At 43.4% G+C, this 26,226-nt stretch overlaps 1 protein-coding gene across 2 annotated transcripts in view; it reads left to right on the top strand.

The window, feature by feature from the left end:
- Window positions 1-26,226, top strand: part of LOC147019343 (uncharacterized) — a 104,276-nt gene that overhangs the window by 16,906 nt on the left and 61,144 nt on the right. The window contains exons 2-4 of one of the 2 annotated variants that reach the window (XR_015062748.1): window positions 3,336-3,453; window positions 11,548-11,715; window positions 25,833-25,934. Coding sequence is in view for 1 of the 2 variants with exons in the window: in XM_085899767.1 (XP_085755893.1) it covers window positions 3,450-3,453; window positions 25,833-25,934 (106 nt within the window). In the remaining variant the exon portion in view is untranslated. The remainder of the gene's footprint in view (window positions 1-3,335; window positions 3,454-11,547; window positions 11,716-25,832; window positions 25,935-26,226) is intronic. The other variant, XM_085899767.1, reaches the window with a different exon arrangement.

The following is a 26,226-nucleotide window of genomic DNA, read 5'->3' as shown; positions in this document are numbered from 1 at the left end:
GAACAAGTTGTAGGTAAAGTCAGAAGCGAATGTAAGAAGAATACTACGTTCGCTTCTAGTATTTATTTTTTGAGATGAGATCCTGTTCTCGGCGGTGTAGTTGTTGTTGTGAAGGTAATGGTGAGGAATTTTTTTTTTTTGAGATGAGATCCTGTTCTCGGTGGTGTAATTGTTGTTGTGAAAGTAATGTTGAGGTAATATTAATTTTTTAGATGAGATCCTGTTCTCGGCGGTGTAGTTGTTGTTGTGAAGGTCATGTTGAGGTATATTGTTGAGGTAATATTAATTTTTATAGATGAGATCCTGTTCTCGGCGGTGAAGTTGTCGTTGTGAAGGTAATGTTGAGGTAATATTAATTTTTTTAGATGAAATCCTGTTCTCGGCGGTGTCGTTGTCGTTGTGAAGGTAATGTTGAGGTAATATTTATCTTTTTAGATGAGATCCTGTTCTAGGCGGTGTAGTTGTTGTTGTGAAGGTCATGTTGAGGTAATATTAATTTTTTAGATGAGATCCTGTTCTTGGCGGTGTAGTTCTCGTTGTGAACGTAATGTTGAGGTAATATTAATTTTTTTAGATGAGATCCTGTTCTTGGCGGTGTAGTTCTCGTTGTGAACGTAATGTTGAGGTTATTTTTTTTACATGAGATCCTGTTCTAGACGGTGTCGTTGTTGTTGTGAAGGTCATGTTGAGGTAATATTAATTTTTTAGATGAGATCCTGTTCTTGGCGGTGTAGTTCTCGTTGTGAACGTAATGTTGAGGTAATTTTTTTTACATGAGATCCTGTTCTAGATGGTGTCGTTGTTGTTGTGAAGGTCATGTTGAGGTAATATTAATTTTTTAGATGAGATCCTGTTCTAGGCGGTGTCGTTGTCGTTGTGAAGGTAATGTTGAGGTAATATTTATCTTCTTAGATGAGATCCTGTTCTAGGCGGTGTAGTTGTTGTTGTGAAGGTCATGTTGAGGTAATATTAATTTTTTAGATGAGATCCTGTTCTTGGCGGTGTAGTTCTCGTTGTGAACGTAATGTTGAGGTAATATTAATTTTTTAGATGAGATCCTGTTCTTGGCGGTGTAGTTCTCGTTGTGAACGTAATGTTGAGGTAATTTTTTTACATGAGATCCTGTTCTAGACGGTGTCGTTGTTGTTGTGAAAGTAATGTTGAGGTAATATGCAGTGGTGTTATCACAGTTATAGAAATGCACATATAATTAATTTGATCTATAGTATATGCAATCACACCTTTATGACTAAAAAATTAACAACAAAACTCGAGAGTAAATACTCTAGCGGTTTTAAGTCGACCTAATTTTTTAATAAAGATATCTCCCACATCATCAAAAAATAATTTTTAATCGTGATTTACATTATTTGATGGCTGATCCCGAATCCAGGCCGAAGTAACCGGAAATTGCAGCATTGAATGTAAGAAGAATTCTACGTTCGCTTCTCGGCTTTGCCTATTCCATATTATATTTTGTGGGTCATCTATGTCTACCAGTGGTTCCCTGGATATGTTATCCAGCCACTACCAGGTGAGCACCCAGGGGTATTGCCCTATATTTTATCCCTGGCACTGCACTTTAAATCGCAATCCCTGGAGGAGGGAGGATAAATTTATCCCTCTCCCCCCCCCCCCGTCAAAATATTTTATGTTAACTAGCCGAAACCCCGTCACAGACGTATTCCGTTCCATGAGCCCAATATGACAACCAGTGGCGGCTCTTGTAAGAGCCGGATCCCAGTCGATGTACTCCATGGCCTTACCTAATGAGGCCTACAAAACGTCCTTGTACACGACATTTTTGGTGTACACTACTCCTTGTGAAGAAGTCCCCTGATTTGTGTACGTGTCTACTTTGACGTACAAACACCGTGTCAAAACTTCTCAGATCACAGTACCGAGAAAAACATGACGCGACCGCTAGGAGGAGCACAAAATTGGTCCTTCAGTTTTAATATAGAGATACAATGTTTCTTGTTACATTACCATTACCCCCGCCCAAAAATTTGCTTACCTTGCTCCCCGCCTCTTCACTCCCTGCCCCCGTCTCTTCATCCCCCGCCCCCGTCTCTTCACTCCTCGCCCCCGTCTCAACTAAAAGTGTTTATTCTGCTTCAGAGTTGAAAGTTGACTCTTGCCACTATGTGCGATGCACTCTTACAGGTACGAAGTTTATTTCAGTCCAGGTCACAATACTGAGAAAAACGTTACACGACCGCTAGGAGGAGCACAAAATTGGTCATTCAGCATTAATATATAGAAGATACAATGTTTCTTGTTACATTTTTTGTTTCAAATTCACATTCTGAGGTAGTCAGCATGTGCAGAAGAGGGTTTTTACGATGCAGACGCTATTTTCGAGGAGTGGAATTACAACTCTCAGCGGTAACGGTCTGTCGACGACAGACGTAATGACGTCAGCGAATGACCGATGATGTCATGACGTCCTGACGCCTCTCGGCGGTGACGTCACACGTCACCATGTAAACGAATGTAAAACGAAAAGTGTTTATTCTGCTTCAGAGTTGAAAGTTGACTGTTGCCACTATGTGCGATGCACTCTTACAGGTACGAAGTTTCTTTCAGTCCAGGTCACAGTACCGAGAAAAACTTAAAGCGACCGCTAGGAGGAGCACAGAATTGGAGCTCCAGTATTAATATATAGATAGTGATTGAATAATTAACATTTATTTAAAAATGATAAATGTACACTGCATCCTTTTTGAGCATGACCTGATTTTACAAAGGTTGTTTTAACCACACAAACAGTTTTAGATCAGCAGGACATCTAATCATGGTAAATTTGATTTACACAAGCCGGTAGGCAACGTGGGTGGTCGCTATATAATTGCATACTAGTCATACAGTTTTTGACGGATCGGGCTGAAATTTTTTGACAAACAGGTTGATTATAGTGCGCATAAAAGTGCGGAAGTCGATTTTTGATTTTTGAAAAAATATATGTATAAAAATATTTTTCGGATTTTTTTCAAAAATTTCAAAGTCCCATTGCTAGGCAACTGTGGCGTCCATAGCAACTGTGCTCAAAAGCATAGAACTAGATCCTGGTATGAACCTACCTGTCAAGTAGAAAACCTGAGAAAAACGGTAGTTGAGCAACCACCAAATAATGTAATGGAGTTAAGTTTCACTGGATCCGGATCGTGTTGTTGGGGTATATAAAGTGGATCGGATGGCATTCCACCTTTCCGTTATTATCATGTCAAATTTTGATTTCAGTGATAACTTTTGAATCTGTACATGTAGAGCATAAATACGTAGTTCCAAGATAATTTTTTTAGGACTTTTTATTTATTTATTTTTTCTTTCAGTGCTTTGAGCGTTTGTCCGTCTGTTCGTTTGACCCTGAACTACTCTGTCAGTTTGGGGATTAGCCCCGACAAACCTTCTGTGGAACGTTTTGGGATCCCAGAAGATGTCTTCAGATGGGTGAGTTTTCTTCAATCCCTCAATAAAATTATGATTTTGAATTTCGATCTGTACGAAGCTGCTCCTGATCCGGATATTACGTCATAATGGCGTTTTATTCGTTTACCTCGCGAGTGTTTCTAACATTGTATTTTGCTATATTAATGGTATTGTATTAATTTGTGATTGGAATGATGCTGTTTGGAATGAAAATATAGAGAGAGATTGAGTTTAAAGGACAATGAGGAAATAATACGATCAGGTTTTCACTGGTAGCATTCGTGGATTCGGCATATTCAGATTCGCCATGACATCTTGAAATACTTCGTTTACCTCACGAGTGTTCCTGACATTGTATTTTGTTATACTAGTGCGTGGCCGTACGTGCCAAAAAAAATCAAAATCAAACGAAAAAGAAGAATTGTGATATCAATTGTGACGTCATAGCACTGTGTCCTGTCATTGGTTTGGTAAATAAATGGCCATAACTTGGGGACCACTTGTCCGATTAATATCAAACCTTGAAAAGGCACATCCTCAGGTCCCCAGCAATATACCTGGCAAGTTTCAATTAGATCGGGACAGTGGTTGTCAAGAAACAGACAGACAGACAGGCACACAGACAGACACACAGAGATTGCTGTAATTATAGATAGACTAGTACATGGCCGTACGTGCAAAACCAAATTAATTGTGATGTCAGCGCCATGTCCTGTCATTGGTTTTGGTAAATAAATGGCCATAACTTGGGAAGCACTTGTCTGATTAATATCAAACCTTGAAAAGGCACATCCACAGGGCCCCAGCAATATAACTGGCAAGTTTCAATTAGATCGGACCAGTGGTTGTCGAGAAACAGCGGTCATAGACAGACAGACACACAGAGATTGCTGGAATTATAGATAGATGATTATATGTGCATTAAATAGCTCGATGCAAATTATTGTGGTTGCCTAACTATTGGGAGAAATTAATGAAATTTAACTCCGAAGTTGTTATTTCTCGAGGCTGTTGGAAAAAAAAAACAGCCGCGTGCCCATATATGGATGTTGACGTCACGTTCTCCAAAACAAAGCGGACGCTCACTCGCTCATTGAAGAAGTGTCCAGTTGAGCAGGCCATTCCTTCACTTTTTTTGAGCTTGCAACTGTCTATATTATCCTTTTTTATTTTGAATTATTGTAGAACAAAGTTATTTAGATATTTGTGCATCATGCCTCATACGTGTGCCGTCATGTTTTGCGAAAATGGCTGGAAAACGGGTAATCGCTCCCACCGATTCCCGAAGGAATCAAACATTCGCCGGCAGTGGATAAGATTTGTACAAACAAAACAGGCGAATTTTCCCCCCAAAGAAAACGGGTAAAGAGGACCCTTTGGATAGACTCGTCATTTGTGGTGACCATTTCACAGCCGAGGATTACGAAGGCATAAACACATCTGATCACCACTCTGTGAATGTGAGTTGTTGGTTGACAAGTCCTCCAGATACTGCTCCGTCACAGAATCGATTGTTGAGTTTAAGTGAGAAAAACCTTGAAATGTATTCTTAAAGAGTACATGGAAAAACACATAAATAAACTTTCTGAAAAACACAAGCATGAAAAAAAATTCTCAACAAATCAACTTATTGTTGATTAAATTACTTTTTTCTTTACAGCATCAGCAAATTGGGCTATTTCATTTCAATTGTAAAAAAAATTGATCAATTTTCCACTTTTTTTTTTTTTTCTAAATTTGGTAGAATATTTCCCAATGAGGCTGAACATGTTTTGGCATTTATATGCCACAACAGTCTCTTGAAAGTTGAGGTTTGTTCTAACTGTTCACTTTCGCTGGGGTCAAGCTCAGCTGTCAGAAAGACTTCAACGCCAAGGCTACGGTGTATAATATATTTGGGTCCATTATTGATTCATTCTATTTCTGACTCATGAGTGACTAGAGGGTTAAAAATTATTATATCAAGTCACAGACGAATCAAACTTTACATTATTTGATGCATCGAACAAGAAAATGAAAATCTACAAACCAATCTGTCTGGTGGAGTCTGTCAGTGTGAACTGCCGGGGAGTCAGTCCTGACACTTGTACACGAAATAGGCCGTTTTCTGCCACTTGCAAGTGGCTCAAATTTATATGGCTCAGGGCCAGAAACTCCATAGTATAAATTCCCATCATCCTCCGACTCGTCCTCGGCAATATCGGAATGAAAACACTCAATTTCATTGCCGCTGAAATCACTCTCTGATTCACATCTCACCATTGTTCACACGCTGTTTTGAATGTTCACGAAGTTTTCGGAGAACGTGACGTCATAGTATCTTCGGTAAATTCCGGTCTATTTTTCGATCACTGACAAAAGCTTTGACTTAAAAGTTAATTTTAGCATATTTTGAGTTTCAAATAATTTAGTAAGAAAATAATTGCCCAACGATTAATAATTATTAATGTGCTTGCAACCTTCGAATCACGCGAAGTCATCAGCGACCCAAAACCTGCTCTTTAAATTGTGCTCCTTAATCCCTCATATTCGCTGAAGCAATCTCCTCCCAACCAAATGACCGACATGGACCAAATTTGGTACGATACATCAGAACAATGAAGTCTCATGGGGTTGTGCTTCCCATTGGGATCCATCCCCTATAAGAGGCTGAAAATGGGGGTTTCGCCTCAAATTTGGGTAATTTGTCGAACAAACCACCGGCCCGATGAAGACCAAACTCTTCATGAAACATAAGGACCAGGCCGTTAACTTAACTTGTGCTCCCCATGACTATACTACTTCAGGAAAGGGGGGGGGGGCATGGCTCCTCCCACCTAATCTCTCATTTTCACTCCACCTGTTGGGGAAATAACCGTCGGTCCCCCAAGGGAATTTTTTTTTTTAATTGTAATGTTACTTTTCAGCTATATGTCACTATTTTTATACAGAGCTTGAAAGTTATAAAAGTCAGAAAGAATTTTTCTTTAAAAAAACCCCATGATGTCTATCAATTTTATCCCCCCACTGGAAATTTTACAAATCGCACCCTGATCATTTAATATCTTTACATGTAACGTTAAGATGCAATTGTAAAAATAAATGTTGTTTTCGATAACAAATATTACATGCCTTTGAAATGAGCAGTTTATTCCTAATGAGTAAAAACTGCCACAAAGTGAGATCTAAATTGAGATGACTTGGCGAGCATGAGACAAAATCCAACTTTTAGAGAGCGGGTGGGGAATGTTCCGAGCACACTCGATCTGTACAAATATCCATGTTTGACTGCAGAAATACACATGGACAGGGATTGTCTTGGTGGAAATAGTGAGCGGTACTCTGGTATGTACAATGGGCATCATACAATGGAGACACACACACACACACACACACGTTCTCTCCTCTTTCTTTATGTAAACAATCTGGTATCAGCCTTTCCGATCTGCATTTGCTCACTTGTAGGCGGTAAACATCAATTGGCATATTTCGAAAAAGGTAGGCTATTGCGTAAAGGTGCCCTCGCTGAAGTTCAAATATATATATTTTTTTTTGGCATGACAACTGCTGGGAAGGCAACAGCAAACCAGGCAATGTATTTCTTGCCATGACTTCATTTCGAAGCTCCTCACCTCCTTTCAAAGAGAATGATACATCAGAGTATATACGTACCACTACAGTGCTGTATTATTTCAATCTGACACTTCTTTAGTTTGAATCAATCATATCAAGATATTCTGAAGCATATTCCAAAAATTCTAATTTCGGACGACACAATAAATTGATTAAAAATTAACATGTGTAATTGTCACCTTGTGTATTCACACTCTTAAAAGTTTTGATATCCACGATGTTGAGTTTTCCTTGATGTCAAATGGAAACACATTTTATGGTTCATACACATATAGATAGATATACCACATGTTCATATTGTGACGTGGTGTTTAAGGGCACTGAACTGCGGCACAGCAGGCTGGAATTCCCACAAATAGCGTTTCATGGAATGGTCCAGAGTTCAAATCTGCCTTGCCTTATCTGTGCCGCCAGTGGCACAGAAGACAAACATTCAATTTGACGAATTAAAAACATGGTATACTACTTCCATCAATAATGTCTTTACTCTTGTTTTTAAAACTAATAACGTATGATGCAATAATTAATAACATTTTATTGTTCCAATCTTGGTGCCTTCAAAATTGGTGGTGGTGCTTCCAGTTTTTGGACCCCCTTGAGCATACAAATACCCCCCCCCCATCCAGATAGTCATCCATATCCTGAAAATTTCTGACTAATTTAATTACACCTCACTCACCCCCTCCCCTTCTCAGGAATTCGCTTTTTACACTTAAATAGATCAGATGGCTCTGAATCAATTCATTAAACCACCAACATCAGTGACCTATTGTGCTCTTGGAGCAGGAACCGAGTGATCCAAAAGACCAAACTCGAGGTCAGAGACCAGGATGCTCTACCTGTTTGGGTCCCCTGCACACACCCTTCCCTTGACCCTCCCCCCCCCCATTTCAGAATTCACGAGGTTTGGTACCTCAAATGCAGTCTGTGCACCCAAAATCGATGTGTCCCTGAGCTCGAGCCTCTCACCTCTTAGCTACTTATAATCCAAGAGTTCCATCGCGTTTTGACGACATCCCACCTGCCCCTCAGTTTGAAATGCATAATAATAAGTAATTTAACTTTATAAATGTGTTGTGGGAATGCCTTCCAGGTGTAAACATTGCATATCATAACAATAATTATTTCCATCGTGCATGCTTCGCATAAGCACGAGGTAAAATTGCCACATTAGGAAATGTCATTATTTGTATAAAAAGCAGCAATCCTCCTTCGCTGCATGTTTATGTCGAAAACTGCTTCCTCCTGGAACATTATTAATGGTGCATCCCTCTGTAATTTGTCCTTTATGTTATTTTTTGGGGGGAAAAAATTAGGCTGGGGTACAAGTTTTGGTGCAAAGGCATTGGTTTGGAGCAAAAGTCGTGCCCCAGCCATGCTCGCAGAACTTCGACGAAGTTTAAGGGAGGGGCGCAACTTGATTGACGGCCAAATCGCCAATCAGCACGGGGTGGACGAGGTGGAGCTACTTCACGGGTTGCGGCGTCACGGGACCTGTCAAGGTCGGGTGCACGATCCGCACACAAAAGAGTCTGGGGATTCACGCACATCAGAGTGGGGCTGTGAGCTTGTGGTTCGTGGTTACATGCGATCACCACCAACCTGCACACACTGGGTTGACCTATCCCCTCGACCCTACTATAAAGCAGCGCAAAATTGCTAACTGAAAATCATACTTTACAACAGGGGTCTCACCGAGTGGACATCAAACTAGATGAGAAACTCACCTTTTCTGCAGAAGACTCGTGACCTACTTGGCCGTCTAACTCCTTGAGAACTGGTGTTGGTTGCTGCAGGATGCTAATGCCGAAGTGGGGCTTCATTAGCAGTGCTGGTAGCACATGTGACGATGGCATAGAGCCACAGGCCAGCTCATCCAAAATGGACTGCCTGAACCATGCACACATGATGACCTATACAGTAACAACAGTTAAGCCAAGGCATGTATACATGTACCGAAGAAAAACCTGTAAAGATATGAAATGTACATATGTTTTGGAGCCAAGCACTGAGTTCAGGCAAGCAGTTTGTGGTGAAACAGAGGGAGACGGACCCAGAATGGGCCAGCAGGTTTTGGAAGAGGAAGACATTCAAAGAGTTCAGCTTTAAGATCAGTCTGGTATTGCATTTTGGATGATGACGCGCATGGTCTTCACTGAGTTTTGTCTGAAGACGCCCATATAAATACTGTACACTTCTTGTGAGCCTTGGGAAACTATCAATGGTTCTCTTCTCTCAGGTTCATTGCTCCCATGTTGAAAAAGTAAGCTGGAAGTCAACTGGGAAGGGGGATAGCATAAACCTAACATATCAAGGGCAGAGAGGAGCGAAGGTCAGAAGGACATGATTTACCAGAAGCTGTTGACATTACATCCATTTTTCCAACAACGAGAAACATCCACCCTCTTTGTGAGCAGCCTGGGGATTGGGGGGGAAGTGGGGGAGTTGGGGCAAATATATATTTGTGCCATTGCTAATAATCCTGTTATTAGCAATGGCATACAACATGTATGCATGTATACATACAACACTTTCACTGTTTTATGTATACAGATGAGAATTGTAAGCTGTCCCCCCCCCCACCCTCGTTGGGGGGGTGGAGGGGGTGTTGTACCAATGACCTGACCCTGGGTACTATCAACATGTATGCAAAATTTGGTGGAAATCGGCACAACCATGTTTTTTTCTATAATTATAATTATAATTATAATCTGATAATTATCAGACGTACACACACACACACACACACACACACACACACACACACACACACACACACACACACACACACACACACACACACACACACACACACACACACACACACACACACACCCCATTCAGAAAGTATTCACACCCCTCGACTTTTTCACATTTTGTTGTGTTTAAGCCTGAATGAAAAATTGATTAAATTTAACATTTTTGCCACCGATCTACACAAGATACCCCGTTATGACAGAGTGAAAACATGTTTTTAGAAATTTTTACAAATTAATTAACACTGAAACACAGGAATATCTAATTTACATAAGTATTCACCCCCTGAGTCAATACTTTGTGGAAGCACATTTGGCAGTGATTACAGCTTCGAGTCGTCTTGGGTATGTCTGTATCAGCTTTGCACACCTGGATTTGGGGATTTTCTCCCATTGTTCCTTGCAGATTTTCTCAAGCTCTGTCCGGTTGGATGAGGAGTGTCTGTCCTCCTCCCTCATGTGCGGCACAAGGCTGTGAGTAGCATCATTGGCTGGGAGTGCGGCTGTGCTGCTGATGCAATGCCGCTGCTACCAGTACACTGGTACTCATTTTGCCAACCTCAGAAGGATGACAGGCTTAGTCAACCCTACCTGGTGTTAATTCAACAACCTGACAGGGGCTTTAACTCAGAACCCCAGGATGAGAGCGTCGGTGAATAGCAATCTACAAGTCTTTCCACAGATTCTCAACGGGATTCAGTCTGGGCTTTGGTTGGGCCACTCAAGTACTTTCATGTTCTTGTTCTGAATCCATTCCAGTGTTTCTTTGGCTGTATGGTTGAGGTCATTGTCCTGTCGGAATGTAAATCTTCACCACAGTGGAAGGTCTTTTGCACTCTGAAGCAGGTTCTCCTCAATTATTTGCCTGTATTTGGCTCCATTAATTGTTCCTTCTGTCCTTACAAGTCTCCCAGTCCCTGCTGCTGGTGAAAATCATCCCCATAGCATGATGCTTGTAACCACTATGCTTCACGGTAGGAATAGTGTTAGATAGGTGATGAGCTGTCCTCGGTTTCTGCCAGACATAGCGCTTTGCATTCAGACCAAAGAGTTCAATTTTCATCTCATCGGACCCAGAATCTTTTGCCGCATGCCGTCAGAGTCTTTCACCTGCCTTTTTGCAAACTCTAGGCATGCTGTCATGTGTCTTTTTCTCAGGAATGGCTTCCGTCTGGCCACTCTCCCATTAATTCTAGACTTGTGAAGTGCTGCAGAGACCGTTGTCCTTCCGGCAGGTTCTCTCATCTCGGCCAAGGAACTCTGTAGTTTGTCAGAGTGGTCATTGGGTTCTTGGTCACCTCCCTGATGCTTCTACAAAGTATTGACTTGGGGGGGTTGAATACTTATTGACGCAAGAGATTGGAGCTTTTCACTTGCAATAAATTTGTGAAAAATTTCTCGAAAACATGTTCTCAGTTTGTCATAAAGGGGTTTATCTTGTGTAGATCAGTGGCAAAAAATTTATATTTAATCAATTTTTCATTCAGGCTGTAACACAACAAAATGTGAAAAAGTCGAGGGGTGTGAATACTTTCTGAAGGCACTGTACATGCAGAGCATTTCCTTTTTTTAATACGAGCAGAGCCTACACGTCACTTCGCTGATGGACCAATTAATTAGTCGTTATGTTTGCCAAATTTACCCGTTGATAGAGTGCTTTAACCATTCCCCCCACCCCCTTCCCCTCCTCATGTCCCACTCCTCCCCTCCTTGTCCATCCATTTGTCCTGATGTCCCTTCCCACTAGAAATGTCTCACACGATGACAGGATTTGAAAGGCCTCATTGCAGGAGATACCAATGATCCTAAAAGCCTTGGTTTTCACAGCGTGAAGCCGAGCTCGGTGCGAGGCAGGAGCACCAGCCCAGAGAGGAGAGCAGTACTCCATCATGCTTTCTGCAAATTTCATGGGATTGTGAGTTGGACAAGGGACCATGACGGGCCATTTTAAAATCTCTCTATAGTGCCTAAGCCTTTGGAGCTGTGTGATTTTGTTTTCTGATCTTGATCTAAATACGTTTGTACATTAACTTTGTACGGAACAAAGTGACGGAGGTATCAACATGCTTACTCCAATGTCTGCTTAATTTCGTCGAACAGTCTTATTCTCATTTTCAAGAAGTTGAAGAGAGAGGAGAGGATAGCAAGAAGTTTTTATTTTTCTTTCTTATTTTTTAATATTACAAAGAGGATTATCTTGTTATTAGAAAAAGGAAGAAAAGGGATTCATAACAACGGTATCGTACATATTTCTTGTGGATTTGTGGCCCTGAAAAAGGGCCGTTTGGGTTTGATGAAGCTTTTCAGCTAAACCCAAGGAAATCCTCATTGATGCTTTCCTCGTCGAAGACGGCACGTAACACCTTGTCAGAATCAGGGTAGAGTAAGTCCACGTCGATGTCACCGTCACTGTCCCCATCATTTGCAGCCTCCTCCTCCCAAATGATGTCGTCCTCTGTGCCCTCCATGTTTCTGGAGATGCAGCATTTCAGAAATGCTCGCTCAATTATGTCTGACAGTATCTCCTCCCACACCTGTTGACGATCCAGCCGCAGATCATAAGAAGGTCGACCTTTCTCATACTCCCACTCTTGGTGTAGATCTTCTCCACACTCATTATCCAGTCGGACCAGCAGAAACGTCGCCTGTCCTTGAACGGCTTGTTGATTGACACATTTAGGGGCTGCAGGAGCGATGTCATATCACCTGGGATGATGATGAGATCGGTGTTGGTCCGACGGAGCAGCACTTTGGTGTCGTCGGTCTTGTGACAACTGAACGCATCCAGGGCGAGCATGCTCCGTCGTCAGAAGAGACCGCCATCCGCCCGACTAATCCAGACCATGCGCACCCAGTCCTGGACCAGTCCCTCGTCTATCCACCCCTTCTGCTGCACACGAACAATGATGCCGGCTGGAAACTTGTCTTTGGGCAGTGTCTTCCTCTTGAACACGACATACGAGGGAAGCTTGCCACGCAAGTTTATTTGAGGCGGGTGCTCCGTTATTAGACTCTCGCTATTATGAATAATTCTTCTTTTGATGAGACCAGGTGCTGTTTTAAAGGAAGTCATAAAGGACACACACGGGGCATGATTAACTAATTTAACAGGTTAAATAAGGTGGTGTAAAAGATGGTGCGTCGACAGCGATAAACTTCCGGAATTCTTTTTTTATTCAATGATATACCAGAACACTGGAGAACTCAAATCGCCTTGTTTATCACTTTCAAAAGCATTCCATTTAGCAGTGCTTGGACAAAATATTACGCCATCTCGACCAAGCAAATTTTCCGTCCACGCTCTCAGGGCGATGGAATATCGAGATTCAGACAATATGGTGACTCGTTGGAAATATAGATTGTGCTCAGAAACATAAAGCAAGGGATAAAAAGACCCTTCCCACGTCGTTTTTCTCTTGACTGTGCAGGGTAAGGTGTTCCATGAACTCTAGTTTTAGCAGTTTTTGATATCTTCCATCAAAAAGCACTTTGCTATCGATAGTCATCCATATCTCCATCCATCCATTGGGACCATACTCCGTGCAGAGCGTCGGCACTGCCTAAGCAGTCTCCTTGGCTATTGGGCACAATCCTGGATGGGTCGTCACCCTAACCATGAAGCCAACACCAGGCACATCCATATATACGGTGGGGTAGAAAAGTTTGAGTCCAGTTGCAAGTTTATTAAATTATAGGTGATAACAAAATAAATTGTTATAATATGAAACCTAAAGTACTTTCTAGGGATTTCCATGAACTCTGAAGGATATATGAATAAAAAATAAATAAATAAACATCAAATCTCTCTTTACATACATTAAATAATCTACGTGACCCCTTTTTGTCTTGAGAATTGCCACGACTTGATTTGGTGATTTAATTAGTTTATGGATTATGTTAGAGTCCATTTTTCCTCAAGTGTTGTTCTGCACTCCAGAACATAATCGGACTGCCTTCATCGATTTTTGACTCTCGCAAATGTATTTCCCCCCTTCATTTATTCTGTTTGTTACAGTTTCTGTCGATAATAAATATAATAAATTAAAGGATATGAATAAATATCTTCAATGTTATGAAATATTGCTGGTTTAAATCATGGAAGAGAAAGCTGGGCATCGATTTAAGTGGACTCAGACTTTTGTGCCCGACTATATATGATACTAGACGACCCGTGAACCTGTTCGGTTCCCATTGTGACAGCAGTTGATAAAAAAAGATAGCTCCAGCGAACTATACCGCTGAGGTTGTTTGCATTGATCAAATTATCCCGAAGAGTACTTGACTGAATCGGGAATTGATTTTTTAATAATTTTTTTTCGTTGCCCGATTTGAACGAAACTTGATACTGCACACCGCAAGAGAATGGTGAGTAAGGTGGCCCTAAAAATTTTGCGCTATCTCGTAACGTTTTGTCTGTATTTCGGGAACATACATACATACATACAAGATGAGAGTTTTAGTAATTATATAGATGATATGATATATGTACCACACTCTTTAAAGAGCATTGGTGCTCCCGAAACAGTTCATTGGCAAGAGTTACGCCGGGTGGTTTGCCATTGCCTTCTGAGCAGTCACTCACTGCAGGAATTTGTAATTCGTTCAAGGAGCTGGCGATAGCTCACCTACTCTTCATGAAGAACCATGGGTCTTTACCATTCACCAACTAATGCCAGCAGATAGGATGCCCATTTTTAACGTCCATCTGTCAGATGGACACACACACACACACACACACACACGAATCACTTTACTTGTGAGACACCTGAATGACAGTTTATAGCTCGGTTGAGATTCAAACCCACCAGGATAGACAGCTTCGGGTCAAGTGTGCGTACTTCCAGGCCATCCTTACCAGTCACCATCCACATATGAAATGGATGAAAAGAAAAAGAAGAAAAAAATGATGCTAAATGTTAAACTCCATGCCATTCCCATCTCTCAACCATTACACCAACTGTGGCGAAGAATTACATGACAAAATTGCACAATTTAATGAATTATAAAACTTTCAGGTTTTGTCATCCATTAAATTCTGCTTCATAGTTTTTATTTTATTATTATTATTATTATTATTATTATTATATTTGTGGAAAGCAGAGTGACCAGGTCATGAACCAGTGTGAATCATGAGAACAGTGAAATAAAAACACGAGACACGAGCTGGGTGGAGTGAGTGGTTCACTTGGCTCGGTAGCGAGCCATTCTGGCGCCCAAAGTTGACCATTATCCAGTCAGCTAAGCTGCTCGTTGGTTTGAGGCTTCAAATACTACCGAGTGTCTGCAGGGTGGGAGGAGAGAACGAGAGGCAGTGGTAAATTTGATGATCCCGCCAAATGCCCACGAAAGGCCATGCGTCTCCTTATCGGGTGACTCATGTCATGGTTAAAACATTTGTACCGTCATGTATGTAGTGTCCTCATGTGGTTTCCAGTTGCCACGAATGGCAAGACTTACACCTACCTGGGTTTGGTGACCCAACGGCGTGGAGAGGACAAATGGAGTTATTTTGACAAGTCTGTAGTACACTGTCATCATAGTGTTGGCCTTCTAATAGTAATCACCTGACTTTTATCAAGTACTGCGGCAATTTGCGAAGAAAACCCAAGCAGCCTTGCACCTTTTCTTAGCAACAGCCTCCAGGGAGAGGCCCTGGCCACCAGAGTGCTGCCCTGGAAACATCTGGGTGGCGTGTGGTTACCATGGACACGTCGCCAAACACTTCGTTTGCATTCACCGAAGGAAAGTCCAGAGACAGGAAAGAACTGTTGAGGAGATGGCAATGTTTTTGTTGAGTTGGAGTGTTTATAAGGCTTCTATATTACACACACACACACAATCGCCTGATTGTACGAACCGTATGCATCTCAGCCGCGTGTAAAAGCTAGTGGACGGCTTTTCCATCACGGATACATTGACTTCTTGTTCACACTGAGAAGAATTAGTCATCCAGTGGAGAGAAGCCTGCATGCTATTACCGGCAAAGTTGCCAAGCTGGGCAAGATATCAGACCATGTCATAGACAAGGGACGGGCGGTTGGTAACGGCCGTGAACTCGTGCCAGAGATTGCTCCGAAGCTCGGTCAATAGCGGCACGTGTCCTGAAGGGTTGAATAACCCGGGCAAAAGGCAAATGGATGATCAGCAATGAGACGGTGAGAAAAGAGAAGGATTTTCAGAGACATTTACTGTAATAGATTATGTTTTCTCACCGACGTACGGTGCTGATCGACCAGGGGACCGATGGTAAGGATTGTTTGATCAGTCACCGGTCAGGTCATCATCAGTGAATCATCTGAGTGATCATGATGCAGTTAGGTTAGGAGTTTTGCTTTAAGATATGACCATAAACACCATTTAAAAAAAAAAAAATTCATAATGGACAATACTATGACATTCTCAAATTGCACATTTATGTTTAGATGACCTGAAAATGGCTTTGGAGGTTTTGGATGTCAAGAAACGGAAGAATTATGAGAGGGAGCGTTTGAGGCATTGAGGAATCACATTCCTTGTTGCGATTAACAGAACAACTGTAAACCCATTCCATTGTGATGATAATGATTTCAGAATGCACAACAGGATAAGGTTTCCGTATGACCCTTTTTTTTTGTTTTGTTTTTTTCAATATATTTCCAAAATCCAACCTGTTCAGGGCAACATGGAGAGACGCCCGTAACTGTCTGCTTCATCTCCACGGTTATGGGTTATCCCCAGGATCCACTGGAACCAACATTTCACGCAAGTAGCCAAAAGCCTACTCCGAAAGTAATGTTTTTTTTTTGTGACTAAGGCTTTGGTGGGATGGGTATTTCTCGTGGGGTTTTGCCTGGTTTTCCTCCTCCTACACTGCACTCTTGCTTCAAACACTCTTGGTGAAAGAAAAGGATAAGTCGAAGAAATCTGATGGAGTAAAGACAGAATCATACACATGTCAATTTATTGAGGCAATGGGAGAGGTAAGATGTACCCTCCATGGCAACGGAGCAACTCGGTCATGCTGCCATGGCGACGGACCTCTTCACGAGGTGCCGGTGGCACTGTGCCAGCTCCTTTGGCAAAGCAGCACGGCGAAAGCATTACCAATCCACTCGAAAGCAAAGCGCACGTGTTAACTCCATAAACCACAACAAAACCCAGACCGGCTATTTCGGTGGCCCGGTGCTTCAAGCGGCCACACGCATTTCCAATTACACATCTGTCAGGCCTGAAGCAGAGTTTCTTCATAACCGGCACCACCAGGGCATGGAGAGAGTGGTACAGAACAAGGACGTTATTCAATCAGCTCTTTAAATGCCCGCTCTTACTAAACACTGTACTGGCGCCATCCGCGCGAGGACGGGATCAAGTGCAGCTTTCTTGAAGAGTTGTAGGTTCTGGATCCAGTGAATCAAGGCTGAGGGTAGTGAGGGGGTAATTGGGTAAAATAAGAGGGAAAAGAAATGAGAAATTCTTCAACTCTTACTGTACCCTAAACCGTTAATGCTTACATTTAGACACCCAGTGTACCACTGCAGAGGTGCTCACAGGGCATGCATATCTATCCTGTGTACCCCATACACACCAGGGGCTTGATTTAGCATTTAGAGAAATACCATTTTAAATGAAGGTGAGAACGGTAGAGAGACACAGGCAAAACTTAATAACATTAATCGATTGTGTTTTTACAAGTATTCGTACAAACTGCATGATCTTGAGAATTTGTCTTATTATTCGTGATACGATGACCATAACAGTCCCAACAAGCAAAAGAGCAATCAGAGATTGCAGACCCTCGCCAGGACTTCTTTTGTGTGGCACTTGTGTACTGATGTGTTACGTAATTAATAAGAGACATAATTAGATCTGCCACTTTATACTGATGGCAGTGATGACGAGGTACCAAGATGTCCCGCTTTGATTGGACACCTGACCCTGATCCATGACGTTTAAAAAATATATATTATTCACTATTTAATTGAATTTAGAATGGGATTAAAAAAAATTCAATTCAAATCAAATGGAAGACCAAATAGGTACAGCACTACATTGGAGTAATCAGAAGGAACCAGAACAAGCAGAGAGCAAAGATGACATCATCAGGAGGAACCTGGATAGGATTCACATTTCAGCTGCTACTCCTCCACCCTCAAACCCATCCAGGCACAGCCAAGTGAGCCTAATTCAAAAAAATATAAAATAAATAAAATATCAAAAAACAAGAAGAACACGTATCAAATAATTAAATAATTCTGCCTGCCAGACCATGCATCTGATCAAGTTGAAATTTAAAACCTGTGTTCCCTATCACAACGAGATCATAAATGTGAAGTTTCATGTCGATTGATTCAGTGGTTCCAGCGAAAACATTATTTAATATTTTTCTTCAATCCAATATGGCTGTCAAACCATGTGACCTATCAATTATTATTCCTTAAACTTGTACATCCATGGTTTGCGGAACATTTGTGTGTAGTTTCCCCTTAATCTGTCCAGCCGTTCTAGAGAAGAAGGTTCTTATGGGTTTTAGGGTAAATCTAATATGGCTGCCAAACTATGTGAGCTATGACATCATATGTGTGATTCTTTTGTTCATCATGGATAGGTAGTCATATATGTAAAGTTTCGCCTCGATATGATCAGCCACTTCAGAGAAGATTTTTGAAGGTTAAAAAAAAATTTTTTAAACAATATGGCTGCCGAATCACGTGAATGATGATGTCATCAAAATTATTTTTTCTGCGGACCATTTTATCCCTCGATGACCCTCAATATATTTCATACTGATCAGATGTAGTGTTCTACATATGCAATTATGACATCATAAAAAGGCACCTATGGTGTCATTAAAAAAATCACACTTATTCCCTATGAGGAGTACTTGTTATGTGCCAAGTTTCAATTTTTTCCTTGGGGTGGTTTCAGAGATACAGAGGTCCAAAGTTTTTCCATTTTTCCAACATGGCTGCCACACCACGTGACCCATGATGTCATAGTTATGATTAAAACATTTTACACTAGCAAACATTGATGGGTCAATAAAGTGGAGGGGGGGAGAGAGAGAGAGAGAGAGAGAGAGAGAGAGAGAGAGAGAGAGAGAGAGAGAGAGAGAGAGAGAGAGAGAGAGAGAGAGAGAGAGAGAGAGAGAGAGAGAGAGAGAGAGAGAGAGAGAGAGAGAGAGAGAGAGAGAGAGAGAGAGTGAGAGAGAGAGAGAGAGAGAGAAGCCAGGTGTAGGGTGAGGGGGAAGGGGAAGTTAGGGGGGAGGTGGGGAGAGTGACACCTCACCAAACGTTACTACTCACTGCGGGAGGAAAGGAGAGAGAGCGAGAGAGACATACACACACAGACAGACAGACAGACAAACACACAGACAGAGACAGCAAGAGAGCAACAGAGGTGTGGGAGAAGCGTGCTGCATTTTATGAGGGGGGGGCGAGGAGGGGACAGAGTGAGAGAAAAATGATCACTGCCTGCAGTTATAAAGTGGCAGTTCTAATTATGTCTCTGATAAATCACATAACACACCAGTACACAAACGCCGATACACCACACAAAACAAGTCCTGGTGAGGGTCTGCAATCTCTGATTACTCTTTTTCTTGTTTTTTGTTTCAGTGATTTTCACCATTGAGAGATGGAGATAAAATTTTATATATATATATATATATATATATATATATATATATATATATATATATATATATATATATATATATATATATATATATATATATATATATATATATATATATTTCCAGCAATCTGTGTGTGTGTGTGTGTGTGTGTGTGTGTGTGTGTGTGTGTGTGTGTGTGTGTGTGTGTCTGCCTGTCTGTTTGTCTGCGACCGCAGTTTCTCGATGACCGCCGGTCCGATCTGATTGAAACTTGCCAGGAATATTGCCGGGGACCCGCGGATGTGCCTTTTCGAGGTTTGATGTCAATTGGACGAGCGGTTCCCAAGTTACGGCCATTTATCTGTCGACCAATGACAAGACACGGTGCTATGACATCACAATTAATGTTTATTTATTTATTTTTGTGAATACATTGAGAGACGAGGGGGAGAGAGGGGGGCAAGAGAGGGGAGGGAGAGAGGGGGGTGAGAGAGAGGGGCATCACAATTCAAGAGAGGTCGAGAGAGGGGAGTGAGAGAGAGGGGGCGAGAGGAGGGGGAGAGAGGAGGGGCAAGACTAGGGGGGAGCAAGGGGAGAGCGAGAGAGAGGGGGCGTCTCAATTCTTCTTCGTTTGATATGACGTCACAGTTGACGCTGGGGACCTGAGTATGTTTCCCAAGTTATGGCGATTTATGATATGGTTGGTCCGATCTAATTGAAAAAATGCCCCAATCCAGTCGTCTTTTACGAGAGCGAAGGAACGAAGCTGCACATACTGGCACGCCTCACCCACGAGAGAGGGTACTGGAACAAGAGAGGGGAGAGAGGAGGGGCGAGAGATGGGGATGGGTGAGAGAGGGGAGAGAGGAAGGGCGAGACTGGGGGGAGAGAGAGAGTGGGGGACGAGAGAGAGGGGCGAGAGAGGGCTGCACATACTGGCACACACCTACGGGCACACACCTACGGGCCCGCCCCTACGGGCCCAGACTAGTATATATAATCACAATATCTGAAAAAGTTGTGGATGGATTCGGATGAAACTTGGGTGGACAGGCTAGGTGTCTGACAAGGGCGAATTGATATGATTTTGGTGAAGATCCAAGTCTCGATCTAGATATGATAATTATTTAATTTTAATGTGATTCTTCACCATTGAGAGATGGGGCCAAAAACGATATATAGCATGATATTCACCTCTGCCACTGAAGGTGAAGGAAGTTATGTTTTCACCCCTTTCTGGCTGTCTGTCTGTTGGGATTCGCTAGATATCCGTTATTGTCGGGTTTTCCGTGTGTGTGTGTGTGTGTGTGTGTGTGTGTGTGTGTGTGTGTGTGTGTGCGTGCGTGCGTGCGTGCGTGCGTGCGTGCGTGCGCGCGTGTGTGTGTGTGTGTATCTGTGTCTGCAACGTGAGGCTCCACAGCACAAACCAGCAAACCGATTTCGATGAAACTTGGCGAACAGGTGCCATATGGGCTGGGATTATGCGCGTTTGAGTTTCGTTGCTGAGCAACCACCCGTTGCTATGCAGCGGCCGATAAACCGCGTTTTAAGAACCCAAACGGTAACTGACGTAGCGCAGCTTCTCTGATAGGTAGAGCGACCGGACCAACTCCTGCCTATTCCTTGCATCCCCATCTAGTTATCGCGACAGCATAACGTTCCTCTATCTCTCATAGTTTCCGAATGGCAGCCCTCCGAATGCGGAAAGGTGATGAACCAGGGAATATGTTAAGTGACCTTGACCTCGGAAACCCTCGACGGCGGAACGTTCAAATTCGGTGAATCGATAGAGTTTAATAACAACTACAAAATTGAACCGCAGCGTTTTTCCAGATTCGATCACCAAGGGCGTCGGGGCTGAAATACACAAAATTCGAAAAAATACATTTTCTCGACCTCCGTTCACTATTTTCAATACTTGTCCTACAGTTTTGAATGTGGAGAAACGAAACTTCGGAATTAAACACTTCGAGATGTTTAGAACATTTTACTCGAGCCGATTTTTGATTTAGGTTTTATTTTTCTAATGGTAGTCCTGTGAGGAGTGCCAGTTGGCAAAATACGCAACAGGAAAAATCTTGCCAGGCAGAGGAACAATTGTATGTGAACCAATACGTCTTGGCAATGAATCTTCGTCGGTGGATCGGTCAGAATGAAAAGCATCGTATCCAGCGCTTCGATCCTCGCGGATCCCTCGACGCCTACCGGCTTGTCTGTCTGTTTGTTTGTCTGTGTGCAGGATATCTCAAAAATGTATTGGGCCCAATATGTTCTCGTGGATCAGACATTACGTGGCGGAGGTATGCAATCTACTGAGTGCCCTTATCGTTTGATATGAATCTAGCGTCCTTTCGAAAGGTTACATGGTTTCTCTTTGTGAGTTTCAAAGATAAATATATTTGATAAAACCCGATTTCCGAGGCATTTGCCGTATTAACGTCTTTTCTAAATTGCAAAGCCAAATTATTTTTTCCACCCGTCACATGACGATTGGCAGCGGTTTATAAATATTAATGTTTATTCACATCTCCCTGAAACGTCTATAAAGCAATGTTGCTTTTATAATTTGTTTGTTGAAATTCCCCCAAAACAAGAGTGAAAGCTACTCAAGGTTTTAGGGTTGTATACAGTGCGTACTGTAGTCGGTAATCACACTGACTCCAATCAGCCGATTCCCGAAAAATTGCCGATCTCGGCCAACACTAATACTGTGTGTGTGTTTTTCATAAAGCATAACATAATCTGTCTAACTCCCCAACCCGAACCTCTCCCCCCCTCTCTCAATCTCTGGACATGTCCGGATGGTGGTTATATCTGAATAGACCCTCCCCTCACACTGCCTTCCCTTCCCCTCCCCTCATACTGCCTTCCCTTCCCCTCTCCTCACACTGCCTTCCCCTCCCCTCACACTGCCTTCCCTTCCCCTCCCCTCACACTGCCTTCCCTTCCCCTCCCCTCACACTGCCTTCCCTTCCCCTCACACTGCCTTTCCTTCCACTCCCCTCACACTGCCTTGCCTTCCCCTCCCCTCACACTGCCTTCCCTTCCCCTCATACTGCCTTCCCTTCCCCTCCCCTCATACTGCCTTCCCTTCCCCTCTCCTCACACTGCCTTCCCCTCCCCTCACACTGCCTTCCCTTCCCCTCCCCTCACACTGCCTTCCCTTCCCCTCACACTGCCTTGCCTTCCACTCCCCTCACACTGCCTTGCCTTCCACTCCCCTCACACTGCCTTGCCTTCCCCTCCCCTCACACTGCCTTCCCTTCCCCTCATACTGCCTTCCCTTCCCCTCCCCTCACACTGCCTTCCCTTCCCCTCACACTGCCTTGCCTTCCACTCCCCTCACACTGCCTTGCCTTCCCCTCCCCTCACACTGCCTTGCCTTCCCCTCCCCTCACACTGCCTTCCCCTTTCCAACCCTTCCTCATTCCCCCACCACCCCTCCTTCCCTCTCCCTCCTCGCTCCCCTCTCTCCTCTCCCTCTCACCCTCCCCCACCCCTCTCTCCCCTCCCCTCTCCCCCTCTCCTGTTCCCTCCAATGAAGCGATGGGTGGTATTTGCTGGTAAACAAGACAATTAGAAAGTATTCCACGAGTACTGTCAGTGCCATCTTTTTATTAAGTACCCAACCGGGGTTGGGGTTATAAGGCAGGGTTGTATTGTTTATGCCTCACAATCGTTTGTGTGCTGTATGTTTTCATGTTTCATTTTAATATGTCTCCCAGGTTTATTTTTCCCAATTCTTTCAACCTTTAAAGAGTGTTTACAAATATCATATGTGCTTCAGGTGAGGCTTGCATTGCTCAATGACGTTTTCATCCATGTTTATGTATTGTCCTCGTCAAACAAAAAGAACTTCAAAGCACAATAGGCATCATCAGGAGGTCAGTGTTGATTGTGAGGGCGAGCTGTGAGGGGGTGTTGGGGGTTGGGAGAAATTCGAGATAAATTTAAACCCATTTATTTATTAATCCAAATGTTTATGTATGTTTATTGTTGTTGTATTTGGAACAGTTTTAATGCTGACAGAAAATGTATGTGAAGTTAAATTATATATTGATCAACAAGGTTTTGGTGCATTAATTATATATTTTCATAAAAGGTGTCTTTTTTTAATAAATAAAATAGAATTTCCAACCTACCTGTCCAACAGGATAGGGTGGAGGGAGCACACTTGCCTCGAAGCTGTCTAATCTGGGTTCGATGGTCGATCATTTATATACTGCTGATCGATGCTTCGCAAGCAAGCAGGGCATCATCTCACTGAGTGCGCCGTTCGTCGGATGGACGTTAGGCCAGGGAGCCATCTGCTGGCATTGATTGCCGATGGACGTTGAATATCCCTCGATGTCTTCCGACCAGGTTAGGTCAGGTATGGGAGTATGCGCCATAGCAGCACGTCGCTGCGTCCACTTTCTGCCGGTACTCCAGGGGCCTCCGTCTGGCCATCCCCCAGGCAGATTCCTTGCCCATCCCCATCTCCTTGAGATGCCGATCAACCTGCTGCAACCACGAGGGGCGTGGTCGGCAAATTGGCCTCCACCACTCACAAGACTCCCTCACTGAGAGAATCTGGTGAGCAGGATCAGCATCAGGAAAATGAGCCACATGTCCGTACAGCTGCAGCTGACGCTCACGTACTATGCAGGTAACAAATCTCATTGGCCACAAAGTCCGACCAGCGATAGCCAAGGATTCTCCAAAGAGTCCTGGTACCAAAGGAATTCAGTCTCCATCTCAGATCCTTGGTCACAGTCGAAGTCTCACATCCATAGAGCAAGACTGGAAGCACCAAGGACCTGAAGACTCAGACTTTCGTCCTCCCACACAGGTACCGGCAGTGCCACACCCCATGATCCAGTGAATCCATGACTCCCCAGGCCCGAGCCAGACATCTGTTGAACTCTGCCTCACAGCCAGCAGAGACATGAATATCACTGCCAATGTAAGTGAATCTCTCCACGACCTCAACATCCTCACCACAAACAGGCACACACAGGACAGCAGCATCCAAGATGTCATTGAAAGCCTGGATCTTAGTTTTGACCCAGGAAACCCGTAATCCCATTGACTCCGACTCCTCATTCAGCACCTCGAGGGCCCCCAAAAGGATATATAAAGTCTCCGCAAAGATGACTGCATCATCTGAGAAATCAAGGTCAGAGATCTTGACATTCCCAAACGATGCACCGCATCTTGATCTCTCCGACATCCTCCCTAGAATCCAGTCCATACAAGTGCTGAAAAGTGTGGGGGCCAGTACACACCACTGATGGACTCCAGTAACAACTGGAAATAAGTCAGAGATGGTACCACCACATCTCACAGCACTCTCAGTACCAGAGTAGAGTTCAGACATCAGATCAATCAGTTTTGGTGGCACCCCACGAAGACCAAGAATCCTCCAGATGACATCCTGATTCAATGAATCAAACACTTTACAGATATCAACATCAACTGCAAGCAGCCCCTGCTGAAACTCTCGTCTGCGTTCGGTGAGGACACGAAGAGCAAGGATACCGTCAATCGTTGACCTCTTTGGTGTAAAGCCTGACTGCTCTGGACGCTGGTGCTCAAGCAGATGGTGGTGAACCCTATCAAGAATTATCCGAGCAAAGACCTTGCCCGGCACTGAGAGCAGCATCACCCCTCGGTAGTTGTTGCAGTCCTGGCAATCACCCTTCCCTTTCCAGTCAGTTGGGATGATGCCTGTGTTCCAGGCAGAGCACAGAACTGCGTGCAATGACAAGAGTGCAGCATTTCCACCAGCCTTGAGAAGTTCAGCATGGATGCCACAGATCCCTGGAGCTTTACCCCATTTCAACCGGTTCACCGCAGCCTGTGTTTCCACAAGCGAAGGTGGACCACAGTTGATTGGAGGGTCAGCAACAGGGATTGTAACACCCCTGACGTCCAACTCGACAGCTGGTGGATCAACGTGGTACAACCACTCAAAGTAACCGGCCCAGCGAGCCTTCACTTCAGACTCCTCTGTCAAAAGCCAACCACCGTCTGCTCTAACTGCAGTACACCGAGGGATGGTCTTGGAGTAACACAATGCGTGAATTCCCCCATGTAAGCAGGACGAGAATCACTTGACCACAGGCGATGCTCTACCCCCTCACAGATTCCTCACACATAGGCCTCCTTCGCGCACGTAAATTTTACCCCTCAGCTCTGACTAGGCAAATTAACTCCAACACCCTGAACGAACTCCAAATCCCAAATTTCTGCTCTGCCTTAGCCCACTGAGATGGGCACCACCACATATGTAAACGGTAGCACGGTGCATCAACCTATCTCCAAGATCACGTGATTGATGATGATGATGATGATGATGATGATGATGATGATGATTGATGATGATTGATGATGTTCAACCTCCTCTGCTCTGTTATGGGAATCAAATACTTTGTTTTTCTTGGCTTTATTCGTTGCAGAGGATGCTCGCTGGCAATCTGTTACTTTGCGAGGGGGACTTGGAGGAGGGATTCAGACTGCTGCGTACATCGGAGGAGGTTGCCTTGATCGTCCTTTGCGGGGTATGGGAATACTGACTGACTGGTTTCAGAATAAGCATGTTTTTACTGGTTTTTTTTTACTGCACACATCAAAGCTCATTGAAGAGCTCGACACGAGAATGTATTGGAATCTCCGATGAAAGGATAAGTGAGCACCATTGAGAAAGAAGGGCACTCGATGTCTCGGCGAAGGAATTCCAGTGATCCTGTGGTTGCATCCACAGAACCACTCTCAGTATTACTCCATTATTTCGATGAAACAAAAAAGATTGATAAAATAAGAGTTGGGTGAAGCTGCTCTTAGCATGAAATT

Source organism: Eptatretus burgeri, chromosome 10 (assembly GCF_056783735.1).
Source record: "Eptatretus burgeri isolate ZD-2024b chromosome 10, Ebu_testis_v1, whole genome shotgun sequence".
NCBI classification, from domain to species: Eukaryota; Metazoa; Chordata; class Myxini; order Myxiniformes; family Myxinidae; genus Eptatretus; species Eptatretus burgeri.
Note: the sequence above shows the minus strand (reverse complement) of the source record. Positions and strands in the feature narration are given on the sequence as shown.